The 26,078-nt window shown below is 42.7% G+C and overlaps 1 protein-coding gene across 6 annotated transcripts in view; it reads right to left on the bottom strand.

The window, feature by feature from the left end:
• Window positions 1-26,078, bottom strand: part of klhl29 (kelch like family member 29) — a 246,719-nt gene that overhangs the window by 99,941 nt on the left and 120,700 nt on the right. For all 6 annotated transcript variants that reach the window (XM_003440803.5, XM_025898585.1, XM_005449765.4 and 3 more), the window contains 2 exons: window positions 22,855-23,002; window positions 18,253-18,783 (listed from right to left, as the gene is read on the bottom strand). In XM_003440803.5, the coding sequence (XP_003440851.1) occupies window positions 18,253-18,783; window positions 22,855-23,002 (679 nt within the window). The remainder of the gene's footprint in view (window positions 1-18,252; window positions 18,784-22,854; window positions 23,003-26,078) is intronic.

A 26,078-nucleotide genomic window follows, 5' to 3' on the forward strand; every position in this document is an offset into this window, starting at 1 on the left:
TGCAAACAAACAATTGGCACCAGCAGAACTAGGCTGAAGCAAATACAAGTACAGGCTTAGAAGAGGGAGAACATAAACAACAGGCCCTGGAAGCATCCACTGGCCTGGTGTAACAGTGTGACAGGATGTCAGGCTACACTCTTCTTGTTCTCGGTGTTTGTGCAAACACAAAAAAGTCTCTGGTCCTGGCTGCTGTAGTGGCTTCCTCATTAGCCAGGCGAGGGGGGACAGTAAATGACAAGCGGTCATACCCTGGTTTTTAATAAGGTGCTCTTGTTTGCTGTCCACAGGATACTCCAGTGGACAGCAAACAAGATCATCATCATATCCCTTCCTTCCTTCAGGCATTGCAATATCGGGTCATATCTGCTCTGTTCATGCACACAGATGTGGAAAAAGGTGCCAGTGACACAAACCAATACAATAAATAACAAATAAACAACTACTTTCAAGTCAAACTGGATATAGTTCACAGGAGGTTAACATTTACATTCAGTGCTGCAGTTATGACATTACAATTCAAAGAATCTCCTCCTTGCCTGATGCAGCTACTTCAGCTACAAGAAAAAAAGATTTTATGGGAGGACGGTTTCTGTTCTCCTTGGAGGAAGTAGTTGCCCAAGAAACTGCTGTGAGCTTAAGCCTATTCTTGCTATTTACTTTACTATATGCATAGTAATAGAAAATAGAACCATTGGGAGGTTCTGCTGATATAAACATCAGTTAACAGGACACACATTTTTAGCAGGAATACTCCTGGTGTTAAAAAAGCAGTCCATCAAATTAGTATCAGAGTGAAAATCGAAGCATTTAAGAGCTGATTTTGAAATGGGAGCGCTGACAAGTTTCTCTATTTCACTTTGGTAAATGAGAAGAATAAAGCAAGCAAATCTATCTTCCCTTTTGCAATTAATGAGACTAGAGTGAGCTCCACAACAGATGCACCACAGGATTAACTGGGACATGACTTATGTTCCAAAATAATTCAAAGGAGAGCTGAAATCATTTTAAAAGGAGCAAACAAATCACCTCATGGTACGCATTTTCATTTCCTACTGAAATAAAACTCAGAGACCCTCTGCAGGATCTGTTCTAAAATTGCAAGAAATCTTGATCCGCACCAAAATCAGGTCTGAAGACCTTGCAGTGGTACAGAGGCAATACTGGCTCTGTCGATACCTGTCAAACAGTCGCGTCAGATAACATGAAGGCCACACAGACTCGAGGAGGAAACAACAACAAAAAGCAGGTGTAATAACGTCAATGCTGGTGTAAAACCATCGAAGATGTATATAGATTTATATTTCTTATTCTGTGTGTGTGTCATCCCTCTACAGGGATATATCACCATCAATAAAGCAAAATGCTGAGTGATAAGCATTTAAAACATTGGATTAAATCAACTACAATTCAAATACCCTTTTTTACAGTGCCGTGCCAACCTGCTAATGAGGCATCACTAACTCTAATAAAGTGCTTTCTTCATACTTTCTTTCTCCAGAAAGCTGGACAGAAATGAAACGTCCACTTAAGTATACATGCTTAGAAAAACTGTTTTCATATTTAACCTTTTACAGATGGAAAAATATCACAACATCTGCCACCTGCTTTGCCTTATCGATCCAAGCATACCATTGGAGATTCAATATTTTAAAAAAGTCTCGACATACAGTATAGGATGAGCTGATGACAGCTTAATAAAAAAGGAGGGCCCAAGTAAGCCTACTAAGGTTTTGGTTTGATTTTTAGCAAGTCTGACGTGCCAACACACGCACAACTTGGAGGCAACGTGCTGCCACGACTTAACTCGTCACTGAACCTGAAGGACACCAGCTGTGACAGTGTGAACTCTGAATTATGGATCGAGTGCCGAAGAACCGGCGACAAAGTTTTCGTGCTCCGCGCCACAAATGTCACATCTCAGCAACGTGGACGTCACAGGAAAGCCCAGATTTCTTCGATACTTTCACCCCTCGCCGGTGTGTTTCAAGCAGTCCGATCTGAACGTTTCCATGTTTCCGACATCACTTGAATGCTGGTTGGTTGATGCGTTCGCAGCTTTACTCAAAATGCCTTATACAAAACGAATGCTAGTCCATAACGAAGCGAGCGGGGCAAAAAGATGAGCTAATGAGATGTGATGAACAGTGAATTAAGTAATAATTATAAAGTAATTAGCTAAATTAACTGTTTCCATATAGTAGGAGGTGCATGTGCTTTTGTGTTTTTCCTCTGGGAGCAGACAAAGGTGTGGAGCGGGGATGATTCACAGTTACTGGATTACACGCTGAATATATTCAGTGTAGAGAACGATTCTTTCTGTTAAAACTTTCTGCATTGTTCTTTTTTTGTTTTGCCCAGCAGATGTATTTACATTTATATTGAGGCACCAGCCAAGCTCTTCCACAACAACAGCCCCTGAATGGACAATTCGGATGGATCAATAGGTTCATAACCCCAGAGGTCTCAGAAGTCACAATTTCCCATAAGTTTGTCACTTTCCTTTATATTTACACCACAACCTGATCCTGTAAACTTAAGGCAAGAAAATTCAAAAACTTTGGGGACAGAGATAATAATTCCTTTAGGAAATACATGCTTGTGAGCTAAAAAAAAGCTCACCTTTTATCGCTCAGTCCAAGCTTAAGCCTTGCAATGGTGGCTTGGCTTATTTGTCACAATGCCAAAGAGGCAAAATTCCAATGTGAGGGGTGTTTTGTTGTTTTTTTAAAGCAGCATGCCATGTGAAAATGCAAAAGCACGCTGCATCCTACTGTATCACAGATTAGCAAGCATACTGCTTAAGCGTTACGGAGGACGTCATTGTCAAACTCAGCTCGGGGTTGAGTAATTCACCCGCGCCGTAACAGATGACATTGTCATTGTGCGAAACACGCAAAGAGGCCCTCGTGCAGCCTTGCGCATGCAGACGCACACATGCAGATTTACAGTCGCACAAATACACGCGTGCACGCTCGCTCGACTTTAGGCGAGACAAAGTCATGAGAGAATAATCCTAATAACAATGTTGTGCTTATGAGGAGTTGCTGGCTGGTGTAGATAACATACTGTATGCTTAGAGGGGATTTGATTAGAACTGAGTGGGTGTGCAACACTTCTCCATCTTCTCTTTTAATTAAATTGCTACGTTATTATTATAAAAATTGCTGCAAGGACCGGAGTCCTATCTAGCCCGAATCATAAACCTTGGTAGGAGAAAAAAAAACCAAGGCTAATTGGGTGAAATGAATCATCTGGACACGGGATTTGCGTATCGGCATGAATGGAAACTTTCGGGAAGCATCTGTGCAAACGCTGTTGCATTTGTGCTTCACCTTGAGAGGGTTGACTGAGCATCCGAGTCCACCCCCTCCCCAAGTTGTGCACGTGTCACACTTGGTCACATAAATGCAGGTTTCTCTTAGTCACTTCTGCTAGATCGCCAAAGTTCCAAGCACTCACCAAGAATGAGATTTGACCTTAAAGGACATCGTGACTCAAACAAATACCAAACTTGTCTGCAGGCCCTAAGTCAGGTAGTCTGTCCACTCTAGTATTTCAACAGCTAAAGTCTGAGTTTTCACCAGAGTGGAACTTTTATCCCCACAGGCAGAAAACATTCAGAATATACCATTTTGTCTTTTAAAAGTCAGTGCAGAGCTACCCAAAACTAAAAAAACCCATATGTGAACACTCTTTCTCAGTGCAGTTTACTGAGCGGGTGCACTTTAACAGGTAATGATTGAAGGGAGCACAGCCGGTGATTACAGAGGCATTACCAACAAGGTGTGCTGTGTGGAAGTTGAACATGTCAGCGCCATTACAGTGACAATCCAGGGCTGTGTTTGAATTGCCCACTTATTCACTATAGATAGTGCACTGTGTGACGAGTCAGCCCTTTTGTGTATCTGTCTGAAATCTCTTCTGTAAGTTTCATCCAGTACAGCGCACTACAAAATCATCCCATGGCACACCGAGGAATAGCATATAGAAGCTTTACACTGCATCCGTGGACCATCATGCATTGCAGTCTGTCTGAGGATAAAATAAGAGGCATCAGATATGGCACTAATGTGATTTTCTTTCCCGATTAGAGTGTCTGGTGAGCGTAACACTCCTCGGTTGTCTGAGCCGTGCGGTGTCTCCTCGGCCCCAGCAGCATGACTACATAAACACAGACATATACTTTTAAATGCCGTCTGGAACAACATTCGAGACACTTGGGTTGCTCAGTATAAACTGTAAATATGAGTGACATGTTGCTTAATAGCTTACTTATAATGTAGCTGCACACAGGCTGTAACAGCAATGGTGCTTCTGCTTTTAGTCAGAGTTACTTTGATGTACTGGAAAGCTTTGAAAGGCTAATTCGCAATCAGCTGAAGTAACAATGTAACAATATCTCAATGTTTTTGTAGGTAGATGGGGTTCACCTGAAGCATGTAAATACAGTATGTGTTATCACTCTTTATTTAAATGTTGTAGTTTTAATTACAACATTTATTTTAGTTAACTATAATAACCTTGGCAACTACAGTGGCATAAATTAACCATCAGTGAAACAGTGGTCAATTAAAACAGAGCCAAGGTGAAGACAAAGGACAAGGACGTTAAACTCATTTCACATCATCGACCACGAACAGAGTACTTTGATCTTAAGTGGGCCGGACCAGCGAAACTCCCCTAAGTTTTAACTCTACACTCAATCCCTGAGATCCCATAGTCTAAGAAAAAAGTGCAATGTCAGCAGTATATTTTTGTACATGATTCAAATAAATGCTGCTGCAATAAATGAAATGACTCTTTGGGCTTAAACTGCAAGAAATAAATATATAAAATTACAGATAAAGTTGTAGCAGCTCCTTGCCCAGACTGTCCTGTAATTATAAAACAGAACATTTTTTGTTAATCTCACAGAAAATCTGCTTTTCATAGAAGCAAAAATTTCAATACTAGATAGCGAAAAAATATGAACCTTTGTGTCATTTCATTTTTTATCTATTGCTTAATTACTTGTATGTAATGAATGACCATGGGGGAGGTCTTCATCAGCAGGAAAAGCAGTAAAAGTCATGAAAATACAGTTGAAAGTCCAAAGTTGATGCTTTCTTTCACATTTTCCAAAGCCGACCAGTGGGCCAAACTGGAGTTTATGCCAGGCCGATTCTCCACCGTCGATATAAATCTACACTTCGTCTTGTCAAATGCATTCTCAATAATCTAGGAAATAAAACCCCAAAAACCTGATCCTGCTCACTTAGATGCAGCGGTGCGTCAGTGGAAGAAACTCAAATGCTTTCTTCAGTCTCTTACTTTATTTTCTTGTATTGCACCTGTGAGATGAATGTAGCATAAAGCAACTCAAGCTCTCTAACAGTGTGACTATAAAAAACAATTTTTAGTTGATCTCCCAATATGTCAACAACAAAACCTGAGCTACTCACTTTACTTACACATTTTCAGCCTCGAGATGTAAGCTAACTAAGATTGCGTCGCTTGAGTTGAATGACTGTTCCTGAGGTTTTACCCCAAAGTTCAGCTGCCTTGACAGTAAGGCCTAATAACAGCAATACAAGTGCAAAGTTCTGGATGAAGTACTCTTTCAAAGGCAGCCAATCTGAGCCATTGGGGAAATAAAATAGTAGGACTGCACTTTAAATGCTCCCTATAAGAATAGCGGCGAAGTTGTTTCGCGTTTTTCCGAGTACAGATATAGAAGTACAAACGCTATATAAAGTGCAAACTCCACTTAAGCACTCATTAAAAGTTTAAAGTTCTCCTCCACTGGCCCGACTGCAGCCCGGACCCAGCAGGCTCCACCGGCTGGGCACAGATGCCAGCGTATGCGTGACAGAGTCCCGGCTCGTCTCGCACCTTGCTCGTGTTTATGAGTTTGGCGCGTGGGCCTTCTTTACAAGCTTTGTGCATGGGTGTTACTTGCCTCTTTGGGCTACATTCCTTGCAGGTTGCCTCTGAAACAGCAGGACAGTAAGTATAACCACGCAAACATGAGGAAAAAAAAATCCCATGCCACCAGTGCAGCTTAAGATAAATGTCACATCTCCCCCTGAAGACAGAAGATGTGTGTTTACTGGGTAACTTTGTGAAAGTCATAGCAGTCCAAGCAGAAAGGTTAGTGGCGGGGTTAGGTTGTATGTGGGAGTCTTCTCGGCAGACTGCACGCCTGGGATGAGCCTCTGCAGCCTACAGTGGAGTCAGGCGAGTAATCTTTGCATTTCATCAGATTTTTTTTCTTCCACCCAACCCTCCCCTCACTGCTTTCTTTCACTCCTCCTTCGCTTTCTGTTTCCACCTCCCTCCTTTCACCTGCTCTCTCTCCGGGGATTGAAAACAAATCTGTGAGGTGACTGGAATGCCCCACAAATTCTGATTGTGTCCAGCATGCTTCAATGCTTACAGTATGTATGGCTGGTGTGCCCTTGTAAAGTTGTAATCTAACTTTAAATCTCTAAAGCAACGCTTTAAAAAAATGGTTTTAATCCTAGATCCTAGAAAGTTGCATTGCACAAGACAAAAGTGGCTGTATCTGAGAGCGGGCACAAAGACTGCACTGTAGTAGAATAATGATAATAATCAACACTATAACTCAGAGCTGCAGCCTCTGGGAAAAAATAAATAAATAAAAAAAAACATTTGGTAGACCTAATAAGGGAATGTCACGGTGCGGCTTCGGCATCTCGCAGTGTTCGATCTTACTGCTAAAGAAGGCTATCAAGCTTACACAGAGCCCCACTAGCCTACAAAGATCCCTTGATTGCAATGCAGGCCATTATCGTTTGTCTAAGACACAGACGAATTATTTATCTTTACATGCTAAGACTGCTGCTAACTCTCTTGAATAATGACTTGGAGAGGGGAGCCATTCTTGCTAATGTCTGGTCTTGTCATTAGTATTTATTAGATGCCCCGCATGCATTATCTAGCCCATTTAAAAGTTTCTGGGTAAGGAAAAAACTTCGACTCCCCACTCAGATAACGGAGCACACGGCGAACATTAGCAGGCTAATGCTGCTGAACTTCTTCTGGATTTCTTTCCATTTATTTATTTCTTTTTGCTGAGATGTTGCAGCGCATCTGCCGCTGTTTTTGGAGTTCTCTCCCCGTTGCAATTACGCCTTCTCATTAGAGAGAAACATCCGTTATTGACTAGCTTCCTGGTAACATCTGCTGTGTTTACACTCGGCCTCATTGATAATGCATTACCGCCTATTTGAAGGCTGATGTGCGGGATAACGCATCAGCATTTGACTTTTGCCAATTAATCCCGTCACGTCATGTAAGCCTGCGATATGAGCCGCTTGAGATTCAAGCCCGTTTGAGGGTGTAACCCCCATTCGGGTTGGATCTGCTTTACACACAAATTAATGTGCTTCCCCCATAACCAAGGGCAGTGAAAGTTTCAAGCTGGTAAATGGCACTGTTCAAGTTTGAAACCTCTCCTGAATACTCAATGCGTGATGGTACAGCTTAGAGGAACAGCGTGTCACACTTCTTCACAAACCCAGGCACCGCATGTGTTATGTGCATGTTCTAAAGCCTGAAATGAAGCCTACAAGTACATATGACAAGTTTCCAAACAAGCCTGAAACTGGCCTCCTAATTTTTTCTTTAAAAATAAATTAATAACTATAAATTTGCTGTACAACTGTGAGTGTGTTGTGCCAATGGCTGCCTGGGTTATCTCCCAGAATCCTCTCACTGTCCAAACAGTTAGATTAAGTGGTGATTCAGAGCTGTCTGTAGGTTTAAATGAAAAGAGTAAATGTCTCTAAGTGCTTACAATGACGTTATTTTTCCAATAACTTGGGGATTTTGAACCTGCAGCTCAACTCCATGGGCTTCACGTGACTTTGACCAAATAACAACAAACAAAAAACCTAAACCAATTATTATAAATTAACATGTTCGTTCTTATTGCTTTAAATTCCTCGTTACGTTCTACAATTGAGAAATTGTGTAAATTACACACTGAATTTAAAAAAAAAAAATCAGTAACTAAAATAAGTGTTGGCACCTGAGCTTTAATAAATCAAATTAATTTAAATAGCAATGCTTAGTAAGGATGAATACACATAAACGCCTGAGTCCCTGTAGCCATGAACTAAAGTAAAAGGAAGTGTTGAAAATAGAGAATTTAACAGCACATGGATTGATTCGTTTGCTTTCACTACCAGCGTGGCTGGTTTACCGGTATCCTTTACCTGCTGCTGGACTTCAGTCTGAATTTAACTGAAAATCGGCTTTTTAAAAAAGGAAAACATTTTTTTGCTATTAAGATTGCTAGTCCTATTATTTCTTATAAAAGTATTTGAGTTTTATTTCAATTTATTTGCACAAACGCAGGTAGCACCCAAAGTGGGCTGTAGAGCTTTACAGCAACTCATTCAAAGTCGGCGTAACCACACTAATACATTTTTTTCCTCTACTGCACAGTTGTTCAATTTTGTTCTTAATAAAAAAAACAAATATTTTTATTTGTTTAATAATTTCATAAATGCAAAGTTAAACATCAAATAATAATAAACAGCCCACTGTAGAGTAGTCATATATGATAAAGATTTTCATTGTTTACACACGTCATTGATGGTGACAGACTATTTATACTTAAAAAGCTCCATACAAATTATTTTTAGTAAAAAAAAAAAGAAAAACACTCATAAAATGTTTTTGTTCTAATATTGCCGACCCCCTACGCTATCCTGTCCTTGTTTTTGCCTCTTTGGATTTATAGCTAATTAACGGAACAGACGTGTACGTGATTATCAACTGTATCTTATTTAAAACAATAGAAAAAAATGTTTCAACAACAATTTTTTATTTTAAGCTTTTCTTTTAGCCATTTATCCATTCTGTTTGGGCTAAGCTTTTTCAGTGTTTAACCATTAATTTACATACATAATACATACAAATTTGAACAGCTTGTTTACTCACGGGATTCTAACCATTCAACCATTAATTTAAATGGTTGCCTCTCTGCTTGCCAGGACTTTTTTCCTCCAGCACTTCAGTTACAACACGTACTGTACGGAAATGCAAATAATCACAAAACTGTATGTGGATCATATATTTGTGCTTTTTTTTCTCTCTGTTGTTGTGTTCTTACTTTTAATTACGCAGAATCGCAGAATGATTTCACTTTTGTTGAAGAGTAACAAGCAAAAGCAACAAGGATTTCAATTCTCTAGAAAAAACAAGCTTCAGGCTCCGTGTAAATAAACAGGGGACAAAAAAAAGAGGCCACGTCAAAAACATTCAAAAGCATTTTTTTCAATTCAATCACTGACCATTTCTGATTCAAGGATACGACCCCGTCATTCAGCATTCTTTGCAGCCGTTCCATTTAATGGTATTTTTTACTATTTTTTAGTGCGTTACAAGTTAAGGAAATTCATATAAACAATATGAAATTTTCAATTTTAAATAATGAATAAACATAACTTTTTTCAGTTAATTTCCAGGTTATTTATCAGCACAAAATTACAACAACAGTCTTTGACAGAACACCAAAACAGAGTTCTTTTAGTTTTTCATGCCCTCGCCTCTTTGACGGACGAGCAACAGGACTCTTGAGCATGTGCTAACCTTCAGCTGCATTAGATGATTTACATGAAGATCTATAAAGATATCAAATGAAACATAAAGTGCTTAACTAGCCGTCTGAGGCGTTGAGCAAAGGCAAAACTTTTTTGTTAATCTAATAAGGCGAAAGAGACAGTTTGATTGGGCGTTTCAGATGAAAACAGCCATGTGACACTCGGTCCAGCTGTCAGAGGCAAATGAGCAATCTGGGTTTACTGGGCTTTTTTTCCCCCTTTCCTCTCTCTCCTCTTTAATCTCTTCTTCTCTTAAATTGTCCTCTGCTGCTTTGCTAACTGAGGCATTACTGGGATAAAATAAATAAATAAAATAAAACGAGGCCATTAGAGAAATGGCTAACAAATCGAGCGTAAGAGGAGTAGGCAAAGAACAGAGGGAAGTTGGAAAATCGCAGAACAGGTGGCAGGTACAAAATAGATGGAAGATGAGAGGGAGGAAAACCGATGAAAAAAAAGGAGTTGGGATGGGGGGGGTAGGCTATAAGAGGATATGAGGAGGAGGATGTTAGGGCAGTGGGAGACCCAGGGGATGGTACTGGGAGACAACAGCATGGTGAAAGGGGTGTGTTCAGGAGTGGAAATGGAGCCGAGTGAAAGAAACAGACATTTGCAACGAAGAGGCCATGTGGGAGGGGAGGGGAGGGGCTGAGGTGGTTGAGGAGAGAATAGAGGAAAAGAGGAAGGTGTAGATTCGGTGTCCCCCCCCTCTAACTGTGGTACGGAGCTGGGCGACGACTCCTTGGCTGCACTGCGCCTGTGATTATGCATGTAGCAGCCAGGCTTGTCAGGCTTCGGGTCCCGCCAATGCACCGCCGCCGAGCTTTATCTCGAAATCCCTGTGATTAATGAAGCTGGTGTTACGTTCTGTATGGAGTAGGTGGACGAGGAATGATCAATCTTAATGAGCTATCTACTGTCCCTATATTAACTGTGGGGGGATATAATGTATGGAGAGCCTGGCGGGGCATCTCTCCTTTAAAATACGATAACGAGGGAAGAGGAAGAACGAGGGCGAGCAGGTTCGCTTCCAGCCGCTTATGACACACTGCCGCTGCTTACCTCACGCTTCCTCTCCTCCTTTTTCTTCTTTTGGCTCCCTCCTGAGAGCTGGAGCTGTACTAGAAACAGTTAAGACAGCTCAATGGATGCCATCCTTAGCAAAGTTAAAGAGACAGCGTCAGGCTGCTGCCAGGCACACACGAGGAGGGGTCTCCAGAACTCCCCTGGCGTTCCAAAATGAGATGTTTGAGTCAATATCATTAATACGTGGCCCCCATATGGACTCGTGAGCCAAGGTTAATTTTAAGCATATCACTATAGTATTGCATGTATTCATTTAAAAGAAATAACTGCACACACTGTGCCTAGAGTGATTGGAATAATTTCCTCTCTCATTAATAATTTGGAACATTTGTAGTTTCCAGTAGAGCTACCTCAACTTAAGGAATGCTACGAAAAAGAGAAGGAGGGGGGAAACACTTTCAGATTCATTATATATTCCAAGCTAGGCCTGTTTTGGAATCACAATAACTCCGGTTCTGCTTTAGCTAATCCTGATGTGGATAGCTTTAAGATAATCGGTCCAGCACAACACCACCAACAGTGATTTTAATTAAATTGCTACCGTTTATTGCACGGACGATGATCTGAGTCAGCAAATTGGAAATGAAATCTTAAAAAAAAACACGACTCTTGCATTATATTTGTCTCGGAGAAAGTTGCGCTTTTTGAAGGAATTCGCAGCGAGTAAGAATGGAGAACCTCGGCGAACGAAAGAGAGATCGAGGCGGAGAAATACAGGGGGAGAAAGGAGAGGGGAGGGTTTAATTAATGTGCTCGCTATGATTAATGGTCTCGGTGCGGCTATCACAAACTGGCTGTGTTTTTAATAACTGGTTTGAGCGGTCTGTCGTGATAGGAGTACGTTCTTGCGGTTGATTCAAAATAAATATTTATGCATCGCTGCAAATACCGAAAGCTTCAAGTCTACTGCATAAATGGAGCAAAGTCGAGTGGACAAATATGATGAGCAGTCACGTGAACAGATCCTGACACATCTTTATTGCATCCACTGACATTAGAAGCCAGTAAAAAGTCAAATCAAGCGCTACAACAGGATGTCAGGTCTGATCTAACCTTTCGGGAGACCTGGGAAGTCCTAAGGAAAACAAGGAACTTATCTCCCCTGAATAAACAGCAGCAGCACACACAACCCGGACTTGTAAACAGTCGCTATCTCGCTAATATGGTGATCTGTAATGTCCTTACTTAGTGGCAATATTGCAGCAATAATGTGCCACAGAACCAATATGCAAGTGGACAGTAATGCTGCAGTGCCAATATGCTCAGGCCAAAAGTAAACAAAGGCGAACACGTAATTAAAATCTTACTGAGCCCATGGTATGAATAAGGCAGATAAGGGAGATGAAATGGTCACACGAGAGGAAAGATGGGTCGGCCCCGGTTGTGAGGCTGGGCCAATCGTGCTGTAGCAAAGTAAAACTCTGATCTTAACTCAACAAGACATCTTAATTGCATTCACTAGCAGTTCCAGAGCGGCTAGGTCCCCAGATTACGCTTGATGTGAGCTGACTGGAAGATGAACTTCCTGGGCAGAGAAGAGGCCGGGGTCCTGCCGATTGTGTGCGAGAGACGGTGGAGGAGCCTGACTTATAGCCGTTTGCGCTACGCCCTCGCGTGCATATGTGCATGTAAAGGCCTGGTGAGGCGGAAGGAAGGGTTAAAATAATGTTTGACATCACAAAAGAGGTGTACGGTGTACAGGGCACGCCCAGTGAGATCTTCAATCTCTGCTAAAGCCCCCAAACACATATGGCAACCGTGCTCTGTGGGCTCACTACCATTAGCCATTTACCCACAATAACAGCATATCTTCAAAAGCGACAGAGCGCCACACGACCGCAACACGGCTCCCAACAGCTGTCTCAAGTATTTGTTAAGCTACAAAAAAACCACCACGAAACACATGATTTGAGTGGTCGTCATGGGTAACAGCGACAACGTCTAACACAGGGCTCAAATACAGGACTAACGGCTTCCTGTTTGATATTAATGTGTTTTTCTTTTTTAAGTCACGAGCTGCCTCTAAATGGTGCTCAATCACATTTGCAGCGAGCGGGTTCATCCCTGCTGAGCTCTGCACTAGCTTTTCCAGGCTGATATTCATCAGGGCAGCCATCGATTTTAATGACTTGGTCAATAGACACACACTGACTCCACTCTCAGCATCTCCCTCATGCTCACTCGCTCTCTTGCTTTCTCCTGTATGAATCTCTTTTTACTTTCACCTCCTTCCATGTGCCGACTTTTCTTCCTTTTTTTATTACCATCTTTATAAATAATGTCAGTCACTCCGGATTCCTGCATCTCAGAAAATTTCCTTAACAGTTGTGACTGCTGAGGCTCAAGATGCAGATGTTGACAGATTATTATTAAAAGCATAGAAGCCGTGTGAGATTCTGGTAACATTGCGATAAAATCCACACTTGAGGGAAACAAAGAGAAGACCGGAAAAAAAAGAAGCGAGGAGAGGGTGGTGTGAAGGAAATTAACAACTGGCAAGAAGGTGTGGAGTTTGATTTGTACGCTATGACAGGCAGGTATTATGAAAAAGCCCCGCTGTGGATGCAGAAACCAGGTAAGGCCGATCATAACCCGGTGACTGGCATATCTCAGTAGGTGATGAAGTTAAAGCTGCTGCCGCGACGCGCTGTGTGAATCTTCAGCCGCACACACACAAAAAGACAAGCGTACGTCACATCCACGTATGCTCCATACTGTAAACAGAAATGCAGACAAATGCGCAGACACGCACACACATAGGAGCAGAGGGGGAGAGAGGGGAAGACAGTTGTTGATGTGCCCACTGATGCAGAGCGAAGACAAATTGCTCGCTTTGAAGGCGAAGCCAAATCAAACACAGAGTGTGATTTCTGTCACTGTAGTGTTTGGCTTTAAGGCTGTGAGGCTGACATCTGACAAAACATGCACGCAGTCACGCCCAAGAAGTTGGGCACGTGTGTATTCTCACACACACACACACACACACACACACACACACACACACACACACACACACACATATAAGGCCTGTTGTGAAGCTGGATTAAGGAGGAAGAGCTCTGTCAGCTCCTCCACAATCCAGGCCTTTGCCATCAAAAAGCCACAAAACCTTTTCTGCACATCAGTGCTTACCAGCATTGTGTCTGGAGGCTTAAACGTCTTTAAAATAGAGCAACGCAGTCTTTTTAAGTAGTGGCTTTACTATTTCAACTGGGTGTTCAATATTTCATCTATAAAATCTGCAGACGTGAGACGCTTAGCTGGGGATCGGACCACAGATCACAGCATAGTTTCTCAATATGAGAATGGACATATTCCCCAGGTTAACGCATGTGTTTGCTTGCATGACATTACTCTATGAACATCTGAAAGGAAAGCAAATTCTGCGTGTGTCAGGCAAACAGCAATACTTCTGAAACCTCATTTATAATTCCTTTACTGAAATTTTTACTACAATCTTTAACAAATATGAGTAAATTAGCATACTTGTTGTGTGTTAGTTCTTATTAATTTCATAAATATTCTTTTTTTAAAAAATGCAAAGTAAGTAAAGATCATGTGTAAATTTGGGAAAGTGGCATTATTTCATTTTAAGTCTGCGTGAACGCTTTGACATTTGCGGCGGTTTTTTCTAGAACCATTTCCAAAAACGTTGGGATGCTTTTTGAAATCTAAATAAAGCTGCAGTGTAATAATTTGCAATTCAAATGTTGAAGCAGAGATTTTTTTTTAATTTGTCCAGCACTACATTTAAAAAAACAACAAAAAACAGACATGAGGCTATAGAAGGGATCACTGCATGGGTTCTGGAAAACTTCCAAAAAACATTATCAGTAAACACATGCGAGCTAAAATGTTGCAAGAAAAAATAAAAAGAGAAATAATATGATCAGTTAAAATGTTTTATTTGTTTTTATAAATTATAGATGTGGCATCCTCCAGCCTAAAGAGGAGAAGGAAGAAGGTTGTTATCAGTGAACAGCTGGTTCACATGTGCAGTAACGCTCATGGCCTCAATAACTTCCACCACCGATGCTGAAGGATACTTGAAGCAACATGTCTTTAACGCCCATTAATGAAAGATAATTATTATAGTTGGACAATGCCCAGCGATGTCCAGGCGCTAAACATGCTGTTTAGATCCGTCAATTATGAAGTATATTTAGCACACTAAAAAAAAGGCTAGCTCCTTTCAAAACGTCACCACCTTGTTTCCTTTAGTGCCACTAACAGTGTTTTGGTATCGATCTCATACCAAGTAAACACAGGGCCAGTATTGCTGATCCCGGTACCCAAACTTTTAACCTATGTAGGGGGAAACAGTGTATTATGATTTATGAGACCAACGTCAGTTTGAAAATTCTGAACACATTTTAATGAACACTCAACCACTGTGTGTCCACAATATTCATATTGGGTTTTCTGTTGGAGACCTCAGATGTTAATGTGCCCGCCTCTTAAAGAATGCTTCAGGTTTTCATTCCTACCGTTCTCTATAAAGCTGTATAATAACTCTTTATTCTGTGACAGGTGAACACACCTGTCAGGCATAAGATCCCAAACACATTTTGTATTTTACCTTCATGCAGCTGTTTTTCATCCATTTATAGTGGACATAATATTTCCTAATGCAATTTGCACTCTCTTACACAAGAGTCTTACTTTTGCTGTTTTTTAACTAACTTCATTTTTACTTTTCTTTGTTTTGTTATCATTGCTGTAAATGTATAAATTCCTGCACTCCCTCATAGCATAAGCCACTTACCAGGTGCCTGTGGCACTTATATTTAACTGGGTTGCTTATTTGTTGTGTATTGTGACTGTACTATTTTTTACTCTTTATCATGTTGCTGTAACACAAAAGTTTCCTTTGTGGGATTAATAAAGTATCTATCTTGGGTCAACTTCTTTTGCTAAAATGTGCTTAGAGTATATATAAAAAAAGGACAGTGGCAATAAAGACAAAAAGCTTCAGACATTTTTCACAGTGCATGTTTAAGGTAAATTTTTCCAAAAAGATCATGTTACTTAACACAATTCAGTGAGTAACGTGCTAAACTTAGAGGATAGAAACAAAGTATCAGTCCTATCGTGCAAGTAATGATCTGATGCCGATACCAGCGTTAATATTGATGCTGTTAATATTTGGATCGATCTGCCCACAACAACTTTGACTATTGTATGGACACATGCCGGGCGTCTGGAGGGGGACACTTTGAGCATTTGTGTTTTGTATGCAAAAATTCATATTGAGCCATGTATTACAAAAATTTACCGCAAGCTTCTATATCAATGTCAGCTTTAAAATTTATAGCCTTATTAAACCGGATGCTTCTGTTGGATGCGCGCCGTATATCTAAAGTTCCCTTTTTAGGGTTTGCAAATAACTGCATTGTGTTTTAATTCAATTTCACACAGCATCCCAGCTTTTCTGGAAAAGGAGGCGTGTGTTTAAGCACCATTTCCTTCCCTGGAATCAGGGCAGAAACTGATAGCCGTGCACACACGCGTGACTCTTATCCTTTCCTCAGCCATTAGAGAGTTGCCGAATACCAACATGAAGCTGCTTTCCTTGATTCCCACAAACTACTTAATTTACTATTTTGTGTTCCGCCTAAGCAGAAAATGCTAACAGCAGGTCCTCGATAATTGCAACAGAAGAAAGCCAGAACGGAGGTCACGAGAGTTTTCCCTCCATATTTTAACAGTATGCCGCTACAGCAGGACAGTGGGTGTCCTTGCCACGCTAATACGTGGTGTTAATTGACGAAAAGCCCAAAACCTGCGAGTGGCTGGAATTTGAGACTTCTCAAGCATGCTAAAAGGAGGGAGGGGAACGAAAAGGGACAGGGGAAGTGGCAGATAGAGATAATCAAAAAGACAGAACAGCCGCAGTGGGCGCGCTGAGTGGTCGGGATGGCATTGTTGTGATTACAGAAGCGAAGTGAAGTGTCCTCGTCAGCCGAGAGAGTCTGCTGAAGAGACGTCACGGCTGCTAATTTACTGGTGCTCAACGCTTTACCTATTTCCACTGTCCTTGTGACATTACCACAATGACATGCTTACTAATATCTATTCGGTGCCAGGCAGGAACTCAAAAAAAAGCAGACAAAATGCTTGAGGAGATGTGAGATTCAAGTGCCTCAATTTACAGTTTGACCTTCACAGAGGCCCGCACAGGATTTAAAGTGTATGATGTCTGCAAATTGACACTGGGATGTTTCCCTTTTGTCTTTGAAACAGAGGAGCTGACAAACACTGTACCCACACAAACTGAATATATTACAGCAACTTTATCATTACGTGAATCACAGGAACAGTGTGTGCTTCCACAGCTGGATTAAACAAAAAAGCCTCGCAGCACATTTCCTTCCTGTAAAACTGATCAGTATGAACACTATAATTGCAAAAAAATTAAGCTTCTTTGGCCTGTTAGAAGACTCCATTTTGACATGTGAATGCTTAATGGATCGAGACAGTCTATTCAACACGGCAAAAGCTAAAAAGCTCTTATTCGATAGAGACCGGACCAAGCAAACGAGCCCATCTAATTATCCATTTCCAATTCTACCTGCAGTCTCATTTCGATGTATCACAGGCAGCCCCCAAAATAATTGCTTTTTTGCAATCTACAAGTTCATTTGCACACATTTTATTGATCAAAATGAGTCAGGAAAAAGAAAACAATCTAAACCTAAATTAAAAGCTTCATTAAATGTGAAAATTGGTCGGGGAATTGCGAACATCTGTTTCTAGCGCCCTGCGTCATAAACTCCAAGGTTAAAGCAAACACCAATTTATGGCGTGCAGTCTCAGGCACGAGCTGGAGCTGTGAAGCACCTTCACAAACACAGCGTAAGTCAACAAGGCTTCAAAAGATTTCTAGGGAGATGTGAGGGCAGGGACTGAAAGCTCTTCCTGCCTCGTGTTTAGCAGGACTCTTATGCAGTGCAGCTAGGAGCAGTGAGAAAGATTAACCCGACACACTTGGAACCAAATGCAGAGCACAAATCTACAGATGCTGATGTTTCAGAGCAGCATCTTCTAGTTTGCAAAGAATAACAGTACAGGGCCTTCTTGCAGGATATATATCTATATCTATATATATCTATATCTATATATGTATATTTTTTGGAAGCACCTGTCTCTCTGCTGGCTTGAGGTGCTTCCATGTTCTCGGTGACCTTGGATCAGCTTTGAAGTGAACTGGCTCCGGTTGCAAGTCGTATATTAACAACCCTCGCTTGAGTGTTTGCAGCCTTGTTTATGACTGCTGGCATCTGAAACAGCCCGGGCATACAGACCGAGGGCAGAGGCCTAGGCGTTTCATTCCAGCGCCACCCCACAATAACGGGAGGTCACGAGGAACAGAGAGCTCAGAGTACGCCGATTTAATACCAAATACCACCTTCCTAAGCTTGGATCCGTCTGAGCGACCAAACAAATCTGCTTTGATGTACTCTTTCAAAGTTTTAGGAAGGGATTTAAAGTATTTAAGAAAAAAAAATGAAGAAAAGATCGTCTTTATAGTTTTTAGAGTGCCCTTGCTTACCTTTGGGATGTCCGGGGTCGCTGAACTCGTACTTCCCGCTCCCAACCGTCCGCAGCATTTGCAGCCCGTTGGGACCATCCTGATTGTCGGCAGCCGTCTGCTGGCCATGCGCTGCTGCTGCCGCCGCCTGTCCATTAGTAAGAGGCAGGGTGTGGGGCTGGATGAGGCTGGGGTGAGAGGTTAAGTGGCCGTTGCCAATCATGCTGTGAGCGTTTGGATGAACCACCGGGTTGGCCTGGGCAGTGAGGGCGGATGGTGTGACCGTCGGCTGGGCTGAGGCGTACGGAGGCTGGCTGGGCATGCTCAGCACCATAGAGGGCGGCTGCTGGGTCGACTGCGGTGTCAACTGGAAGTGGGCGGTCATGAGGGGGTGTTGCGGGGGCACCGGCGTCTGGATGGATGGGGTTACTCCTATAATGGGCGACTGCGCGGTCACACTGTGGTTGAAAGAAGGCGGCTGAGGGAGGGCGTAGGTGTGGGACAGGAGACTGGGCTGGCTCACCGCCGCCACCGGTGCAGGCCAGGTTGGAGCTGAGGGGAAAGAGGCAAAAAACTACAAATCAATTTTAGAATTTTTTAACGCCAAGACAAAGTCAAGATAAACGACTTCTATGCTGTCGTGCTATTTAGGTAAGCTGCACAAAGCCGAAAGCAAAAGAAGGGTGCTAATTTTAAGTCGTGATATTACGTGATCAAATAGAGACAGAAAGCAGCATGAGAAGACAGACTCCAGCTTGAGTTGTGTTCCTTACCACGCCACAACTGTCAGTGTGCCGCTCCACTTCAGTCTAAGTTTGTTTTTGACTCGAGACTTAATATAAAACACAAAATATTTGAAGGGATGTACAGATCAGCACCCAAAGTCAACATCGTAATAAGATTAAGAGATTTATTTTGCTACAAGATGAACAAATAGCTTCCTGAACGTGAAGGCATACATGTTCATTGCATTCGGCATTTGGCACCATTATCTGTGCAGGAGTCTGTGTTTACCCAGACACTCTGAGCCAATCATTTCTCTACCCCGAGGCGTTAGATGCTGTGGATGTGCTGGGAAGGCCATATTGGACCTAAACGCCGTCTCCCTCCCTCCCTCATCCACTCCAACTCCTTCATCTCTGGCTCCTCCTGCCACGGCCCAAGCTCCAAAAATAGACTAGCGCTCTGCTAAGGGGCCAAAGGCTAAATGACAGCATGCAAAAAGCTGAACAAAAAAAGAAGAAGCCCGCATTATTCATGGTACTAGCCCTGCTGATATAACAGTCCGGGCAGAGATGGATGGAGAGAGAGGGAAAGAGAGATAAAGACAGACATTGCGAATAAAAGAATGAAGAGGGCTGGAATAGAAGCCCCTGGAGGAGAGGTCAGTTCAGTTCATGATTCACGTCATTGAGCCAATCGGCACCAACGCTGCATTTTCATTTCCCCTCTTTTGAAGCCCATCTTGATAAGGGATGGCAATCAAAAGCGTTGGTATAATGGTTGCGCAAGCTGCGAAGGCTCAAGGTTTTAAAGGAGCAATGGTGTTGACTGGAATTCAACATACACACATTTTCCATCTGCCCTGCAGTTCCTTGTTGACTTTTCTTTGAGTCTTTTAAGAGGAAAAATATTTGATGAAAAGAATTTCACCATCGTGACCCGAAAACAACCTAAATTTATAGCGCTCGCCTGCAAGGTTTAACAAAAACGAAGAATCGGCGTCTCTAATTTTTGTCTTATTCCTCAGATTTAACCGTTGAACTTCGCGTATTATTTATTTATTTGCAGAGCAATTTGCTTGAGTGCAAGACTGACATTAAAAAAATAAAAACACGACTATTTTTGTACAAAGAAGTGAAAGTTGAAACAAAACTTCTTTTTCAAAGACAAACTTTCTTTAACAGACAGAACAGTGAAGTTTCTGTTGAAAGAAACCGTTGATTAATTCTGGCACAGTTGGCAGAGAGCTCTCTGGCAACACAGTTCAGTGAAGTGTGGAGAGGAGCTGGCTTCGTTGCAAACGCCAGTCACAGCTTGGAATAGCGCGCGCACGTGAATCAATATGCAACACTATGCTTGAATTGGAGCGTCATATGCGACAGCGTGCCGGTGCTGGTGACATCTCACTCTCCTCACGCTTCAACTCCAAGCTGTGGTGTGGGTGTGGGGAGCTGCTGTGGCGACGGAGCACACAAGCTCCACGCCGTCCTAGTGCAACTGCATCGCTCCTGCAGCGAGCAGGCTTCTGCTAAAGAAACATTCCTCGAGTAACTGATCGGCTGTTTAATAATTAATCCGCAGACCACGCAAATTATAATTAGGAGGGGAACTGAACAGGCAGCAGCAGGGGTTGCAACATGTTTTGAACATGATACTTAGCCACCACAGAGTCACAGCTGTTTGTAATCTGGATTTGTCGAGCCAGAATTTCCACCGGAGCGCGCGCCGGGCCAGTATTACTCTTAAATGAGACACATTTGTGATGAGCAGGAAGCGCACGGGCCAGCAGAGCAATAGAAGGAAATTAACAGCTCTAGGGCAGAGCCATTCTGGGTGAGTTCATTACAATAGGAGTAAAAAAACTTCAGCATTGGCTCAACTCGTTACTGTCAGCGCCGTGCACTGTGCCGCGCTGCCGCTGCTGCTCCGTACGCGCTTTAAAGTGGCGTGAACAGAATAAGGTCGACATCTAAATTAGACCTGCTGGAGATCATTTGGAGGACTTTCGCAGTTTTGCTATATAGGTTTGATTGAGGCTAAATCAGCCCCGATTAGTGACACAGTAACAGTAACAAGGGTGATAAAATGACAGCAAAGGAGGGAGGTGGGGGTCTGGAATGTGGGTGAGGGGATGCAGCCGTCCCTGCTCACCGCAGTCCTGATACAAGCTGACATTTCTATAATTATATGACTAATTAGGCTGGTTTATGTAAAGTTAATGTTTATGAATGAACATTATGCATGATTGTGTATGTAAAGCAAGCAGAGGCGAGTGGGTTTATTTAGGGCAACGAAAGTCAAGATGGCTTATTAGCATTGGATGCTACTTTAACTGGCCAGTGTGTGTGTGTGTGTGTGTGTGTGTGTGTGTGTGTGTGTGTGAGTATGCATCCTGCTGTGCGCTCACATGTAATGTACAGCTCTGTAAGCTCATTTTGGGGGTGCACAGAGAACACGGGGCATGGATTTATGCCTCAATTTGCTGAAGCACTATTTGTATTCAAGTCAAAGCAGGCAAAGGTGCACCAGTCCTGTTTTTGTTGCTCATCTAATTGTCAGCATGGTAACAATTATTAACTGCTATATGATTTAAGCATAGACTACAGCGGCTCTGACAGGTCAGACCCACTGCAGCTTAAGACAGGAAAACACAAAAAGTACAAAAATGCTTTAAAAGCACACGAAACACAGCAGAAATGCTTTTGGAGAGACGATGATGTAACAGAACAGCTGCGGAAATGACATGCTAACAGTAAACTTGTATCTATAATATTACATGAATCACGGGATTAAAACAAACACTACCTGCATATTTTTCTCCCTCACAACACCATTGAACCCTCCACTTCTTTTGAGAGCGGCTCAGTGTGATGCTTCACATGTTCTGCTCCGTCACGATTTTGTCTCCTCAAAAGCACTTCCACTGTTTTTTGGTTTTTTTCTACCTAAACTGTGTTTTATTCAACTTCCATTCTACTTCCTGATGTTTTCTTAACCCTTTAACATGATACAGGCCAAATGGCTGTAATTAAAATCATCTAGCTAGCTAGCATTACAGCTCAGCGCTTAAGTCTTGCCTCCCTCTTATTGGCACACGCTTCTCATCAGGTGTAGATACATACTGTCATCTCCACAGTTCAACGGTTTGCGGCTGTAGATTAGCAGGAGAGAATATATTTCCTCCATGGAATAACCCTCATCACTTCTTGAAAGAGGCATTGCTGCATATTTTTTTTATTTTCTTGCTTCCAGCACCGCCTGCCATTTAGTTCCGTTCTCTTCCAAAGAAGCCAAACATCTCCGGGGCATTTATCTTCAAAACTAAGCAACACCAAAAGAAACTGGATGGATAAACAGCTCTACAGCCAGAGGGAACAATATATACATTTGATTATGAGGTCAACTGTCCCTTTCATAGCACTCTACTCCTACAGCGAGATCTGCTACCATGTGACACACAGGAAGAGTCGGGAGCACAGTGTGTAAGTGGACTAGCTAAATCTGCTCCTCCAGGGTCACGCATACAGCCTCGCATACTGCAGGTCCAGCGGGAACACAAAGGCGCAAATAATGTTGTATTAGACTACCTCGACAAGCCGGCGCGAGTGAAAAGACGAGGCTAATTGAAAAAAAATTACCCTGGATTTGAATCAGGCTGCTCCTTTTTCAGTCTGCAGCTTCTCATCATTTGGTCACATCAGCACAAAACACCCACCGGACTTCTTGTTTTAAGGAAAACCAGTTTTTGCTATTTTTTTCCCTTTCCTATTTTCTTTAAATATATATGTATGAAATAGATATTCATTAAAAAACACAAACACACATGTACCTTTCTCAGAATTGGCTTCATCCCTGTTACATGTGCGTGTGTTTGTGAACGCTCTGCGTGTGATTCATTACCAGTGGGCTCGGCATCTCGATGTTGCTTAGCAGGGGGCTCATCTGTATCCCACGGTGTGAGCTGGTTTATAGGAGTCTGTCCCCACCTCACGCCAGGAGCCAGCAGCAGTCCCGGGGCCTGGCTGTCTCCGGGAGACAGTCCGGAGACCTGCAGCACGGTGACACAAACAACACTGCCGATTAGGGGATGATATCGGGGGGAGAGAAGAAAAGCAGGAAAAATGTGTCACATCCTTCACTAAGCATGTTTATATAAAAAAAACACCTGTTCCTTTATGATGTGGAGAGAAAAAGTGACAAATGACAGCAATCTCAACTGTTCTTTAAGGTCTTGAAGTGAGCCATGATGATGGTGGAGAGGTGTATAATTAGCTGTGAGTGAGTGATGATTACAGACTATATAACAGGAACAAAGGGGGGAAAAAATCCTGTTCAGGGTCTCAAGAATCTCAGCAATGTTTCTCTTGTTGTATACCAATAACAATTAAACTTCCAGGCGTGGGCTACATTCAAATTCTCCCCTGGAGATTTTCTTTATCGTCTTCCGTGTTGAATTATTAACATTTTTGTTCATTCAAGCGAGATAATAAAATTGTGAACCAAAACATGACAAATAGATTCAATAAGAGAGAAATCTTTTTCTCGGGGACGGGAGACAAGAAAAATGTAATTTCAAAAAAGAAAATGAAAAGCTAGCTTACAATGTGTGCGCTGGGTGGGCGAATCAAACTTCACCAAACCAAACTAAGAGTTCCCCGAGCCTCTCTTTGCACCCACGTCTGTAATATTTTGCTCTTGTCGGGCAGTAAGAAATGTTATCAGGCAAGCGCAGGCTGATGAAAACACAGGGTCAATCACCACTGGACCTCTGAGCAATATTTGCCTCCCCTATCTCCAGTTTTGGACGCACACTCTAACAACCAGGCGGGGAGAGAGAGGGCCTCCCTCCCCGCCCTGCTCACACCAGAGTTAATAGAAAAGACCTGGTCACCAGGCCCCTCCTGTGGCCCGGCTGATCCCTCCATCCCTCTTTCTCCATCCCTCAATTCCATTATCCCCCCCCTGACCCGGCGTCCACTTCATCAAGCACGCCATCATGCATTCCAACAGCTGTGTCGACAAAGCCCGGCAGAGCGCGGACTGACCGCACAAAGACCCAAAAAGAAAAAAAAGCAATCCAAACAATTCTTCTGGCGGTGAATTAATGTGCAGCTTTACATACTGGATCGATCCCATTGCTGGGAAATGTCCCTCTTTTGCTTGAATATGGATTTATCTCAGCTTTGCGGGACCTTTAACACCAAGATATTACTCTGTATTGACGCAGCGCCACCATCTGCTGTCTAATAAACAGCTGCACAATAGCGGACAGGTTCAATGAGCGTCACTTACTTGATAAATCTATACTGAAAGTTATCTGACAGTTCGTATGTGTTTGTAGGGGAGGAGGAAAGGGGGGGAAACGGAGGAAACATCTCAAGGCAAAATAGAAAACAGTGTGATGGAGTGAGAGAACGGAGGCGGGTTTAGGGGGGAGACAGGCTGTCAGGTCTTTTTGTCCATCTCAACCTGTCGACTTCAGACATGAGAAAACTGAAATGGTTTACTCAGAGGATGCCCTAAGCGCTCGATTCCATCCGAGAGCCCTGGAGACTCTGGGAGAGAGAACGCCGACCATTTTCAAGGTGTGGGCTTTCCCTGTGCTTTCTGTGGCCCACTATTTATTTTAATGAGCATTTTTTCCTCCTCTGCCCCGTGTGTTTCACTGTACTCCTCTCCAGCCATGCTTTACCTTCCCCTCTATACAGGCGACTCCTCATTAACTCGCAGTATTGACTCTCTTACATTCTTTTTAGCCCTGCACCTGACTCGTGACGTTCTCTCAATAATACGCCCCGTCCATTTATCCAAAACAGAAGGCAAAAAAGAAAACAGGAAACAGGAAAGATCTCTTCTAGTGAAAGCAATCCGTCTGTCACAGTTTTAGTGCACCAGGTAAAAGAGAGAGGAGGAAAAAAAGGTTCTTAGTCAGCGCCATCACATTGACAGCATATCAGCTAGACTCGGGAACAATCCTGACTTCAAAATGATCAAGGTTAGATAGGAAATACACACACACGCAGACATATACACAGTGGAAACACAGGTGTGTATGCACACACAGCAGGTGGAAATACAAGCACGCACACACACACAGAAGCCAGGAGATATCAGAAGGGATGTTTATTAAGATGGCAGACTTGCTGCAGGCAGGCAGGAAGGTACTGTAGGTTCTGGGACAGCGCCTGCCATTTTCTCTCAATTTTATTTGCTCTCCCTATTTCCAGTCCCCTCCTCCCTGGCCACCCATTATCACCGGGCAGCAGATGGTTTCCTCTGACTTGACAAAAACCATGCTGGAGAAGAGGAGGGAAGCCAGATAAATAATTCCAGAGCCGTGCCAAACCATTCTGTGTTTGTTGTCGAGCTGGCCGGGGAGCGCTTTCTGTACGTCCGCATGCAACATCCGTGCATGCGGACCGCACGCTGCTAGAGTGCAATGTGGCGCCTTAGAAACAAACACCTGCTGACACCTATGCACACAAATCTGCACATATAAGTAAACGTAAACACGAGCGATGATCTTAACCAGTCGTTTTTTTCTTATTGTTAGTATTTTGGTGGGTGGGCTCTTATGTTATTATAGCATCAAACATCATGTTGCTTTATAAAGACAGTGACGTATAAAGTCACACTTTGTGTTGTAACTCGAGGTCCTTCGTTCTATGTTTTGATAGCCGGTCCAGCTGCACATGCGTGCTAATTCCTGAGAGTGCCGCATTTAAAAGTGCCGGGCCTTAATGGATTTATTAATGAAAATAAAAGTAAATGAAACAGCGACCTCCCCCAAGAGAGATGGCAGAGGGCAGTGTAGTAGAGTGCAGTCCAGAGATGTCTGTGCAGGCTTACAGTAGCATGTGAGAGTCACATTATCCTGGTTAAATAAAGGTTAAATAAAAATAAATAAAATTAGAGAGCCATTCCGCACATTTTGCAATGCGAGTGTGGGCTAATGGTTGCAACTCCACGGGGGGGGGGGGGGGGGGGGGGTCTTGGCCAAAACATTAGGTTATTTTGGTCCAGGATTCTGGTGTTCTCGTGGGAGAGCCAGTTGCTCTTAATGTCACAGCACATTTAAGTAAACTAACTCGTTCTTTGGGTCAATAAAAGGCCTGAGTCGAGAT

This window comes from Oreochromis niloticus, linkage group LG15 (genome assembly GCF_001858045.2).
Source record: "Oreochromis niloticus isolate F11D_XX linkage group LG15, O_niloticus_UMD_NMBU, whole genome shotgun sequence".
Classification (NCBI taxonomy): domain Eukaryota; kingdom Metazoa; phylum Chordata; class Actinopteri; order Cichliformes; family Cichlidae; genus Oreochromis; species Oreochromis niloticus.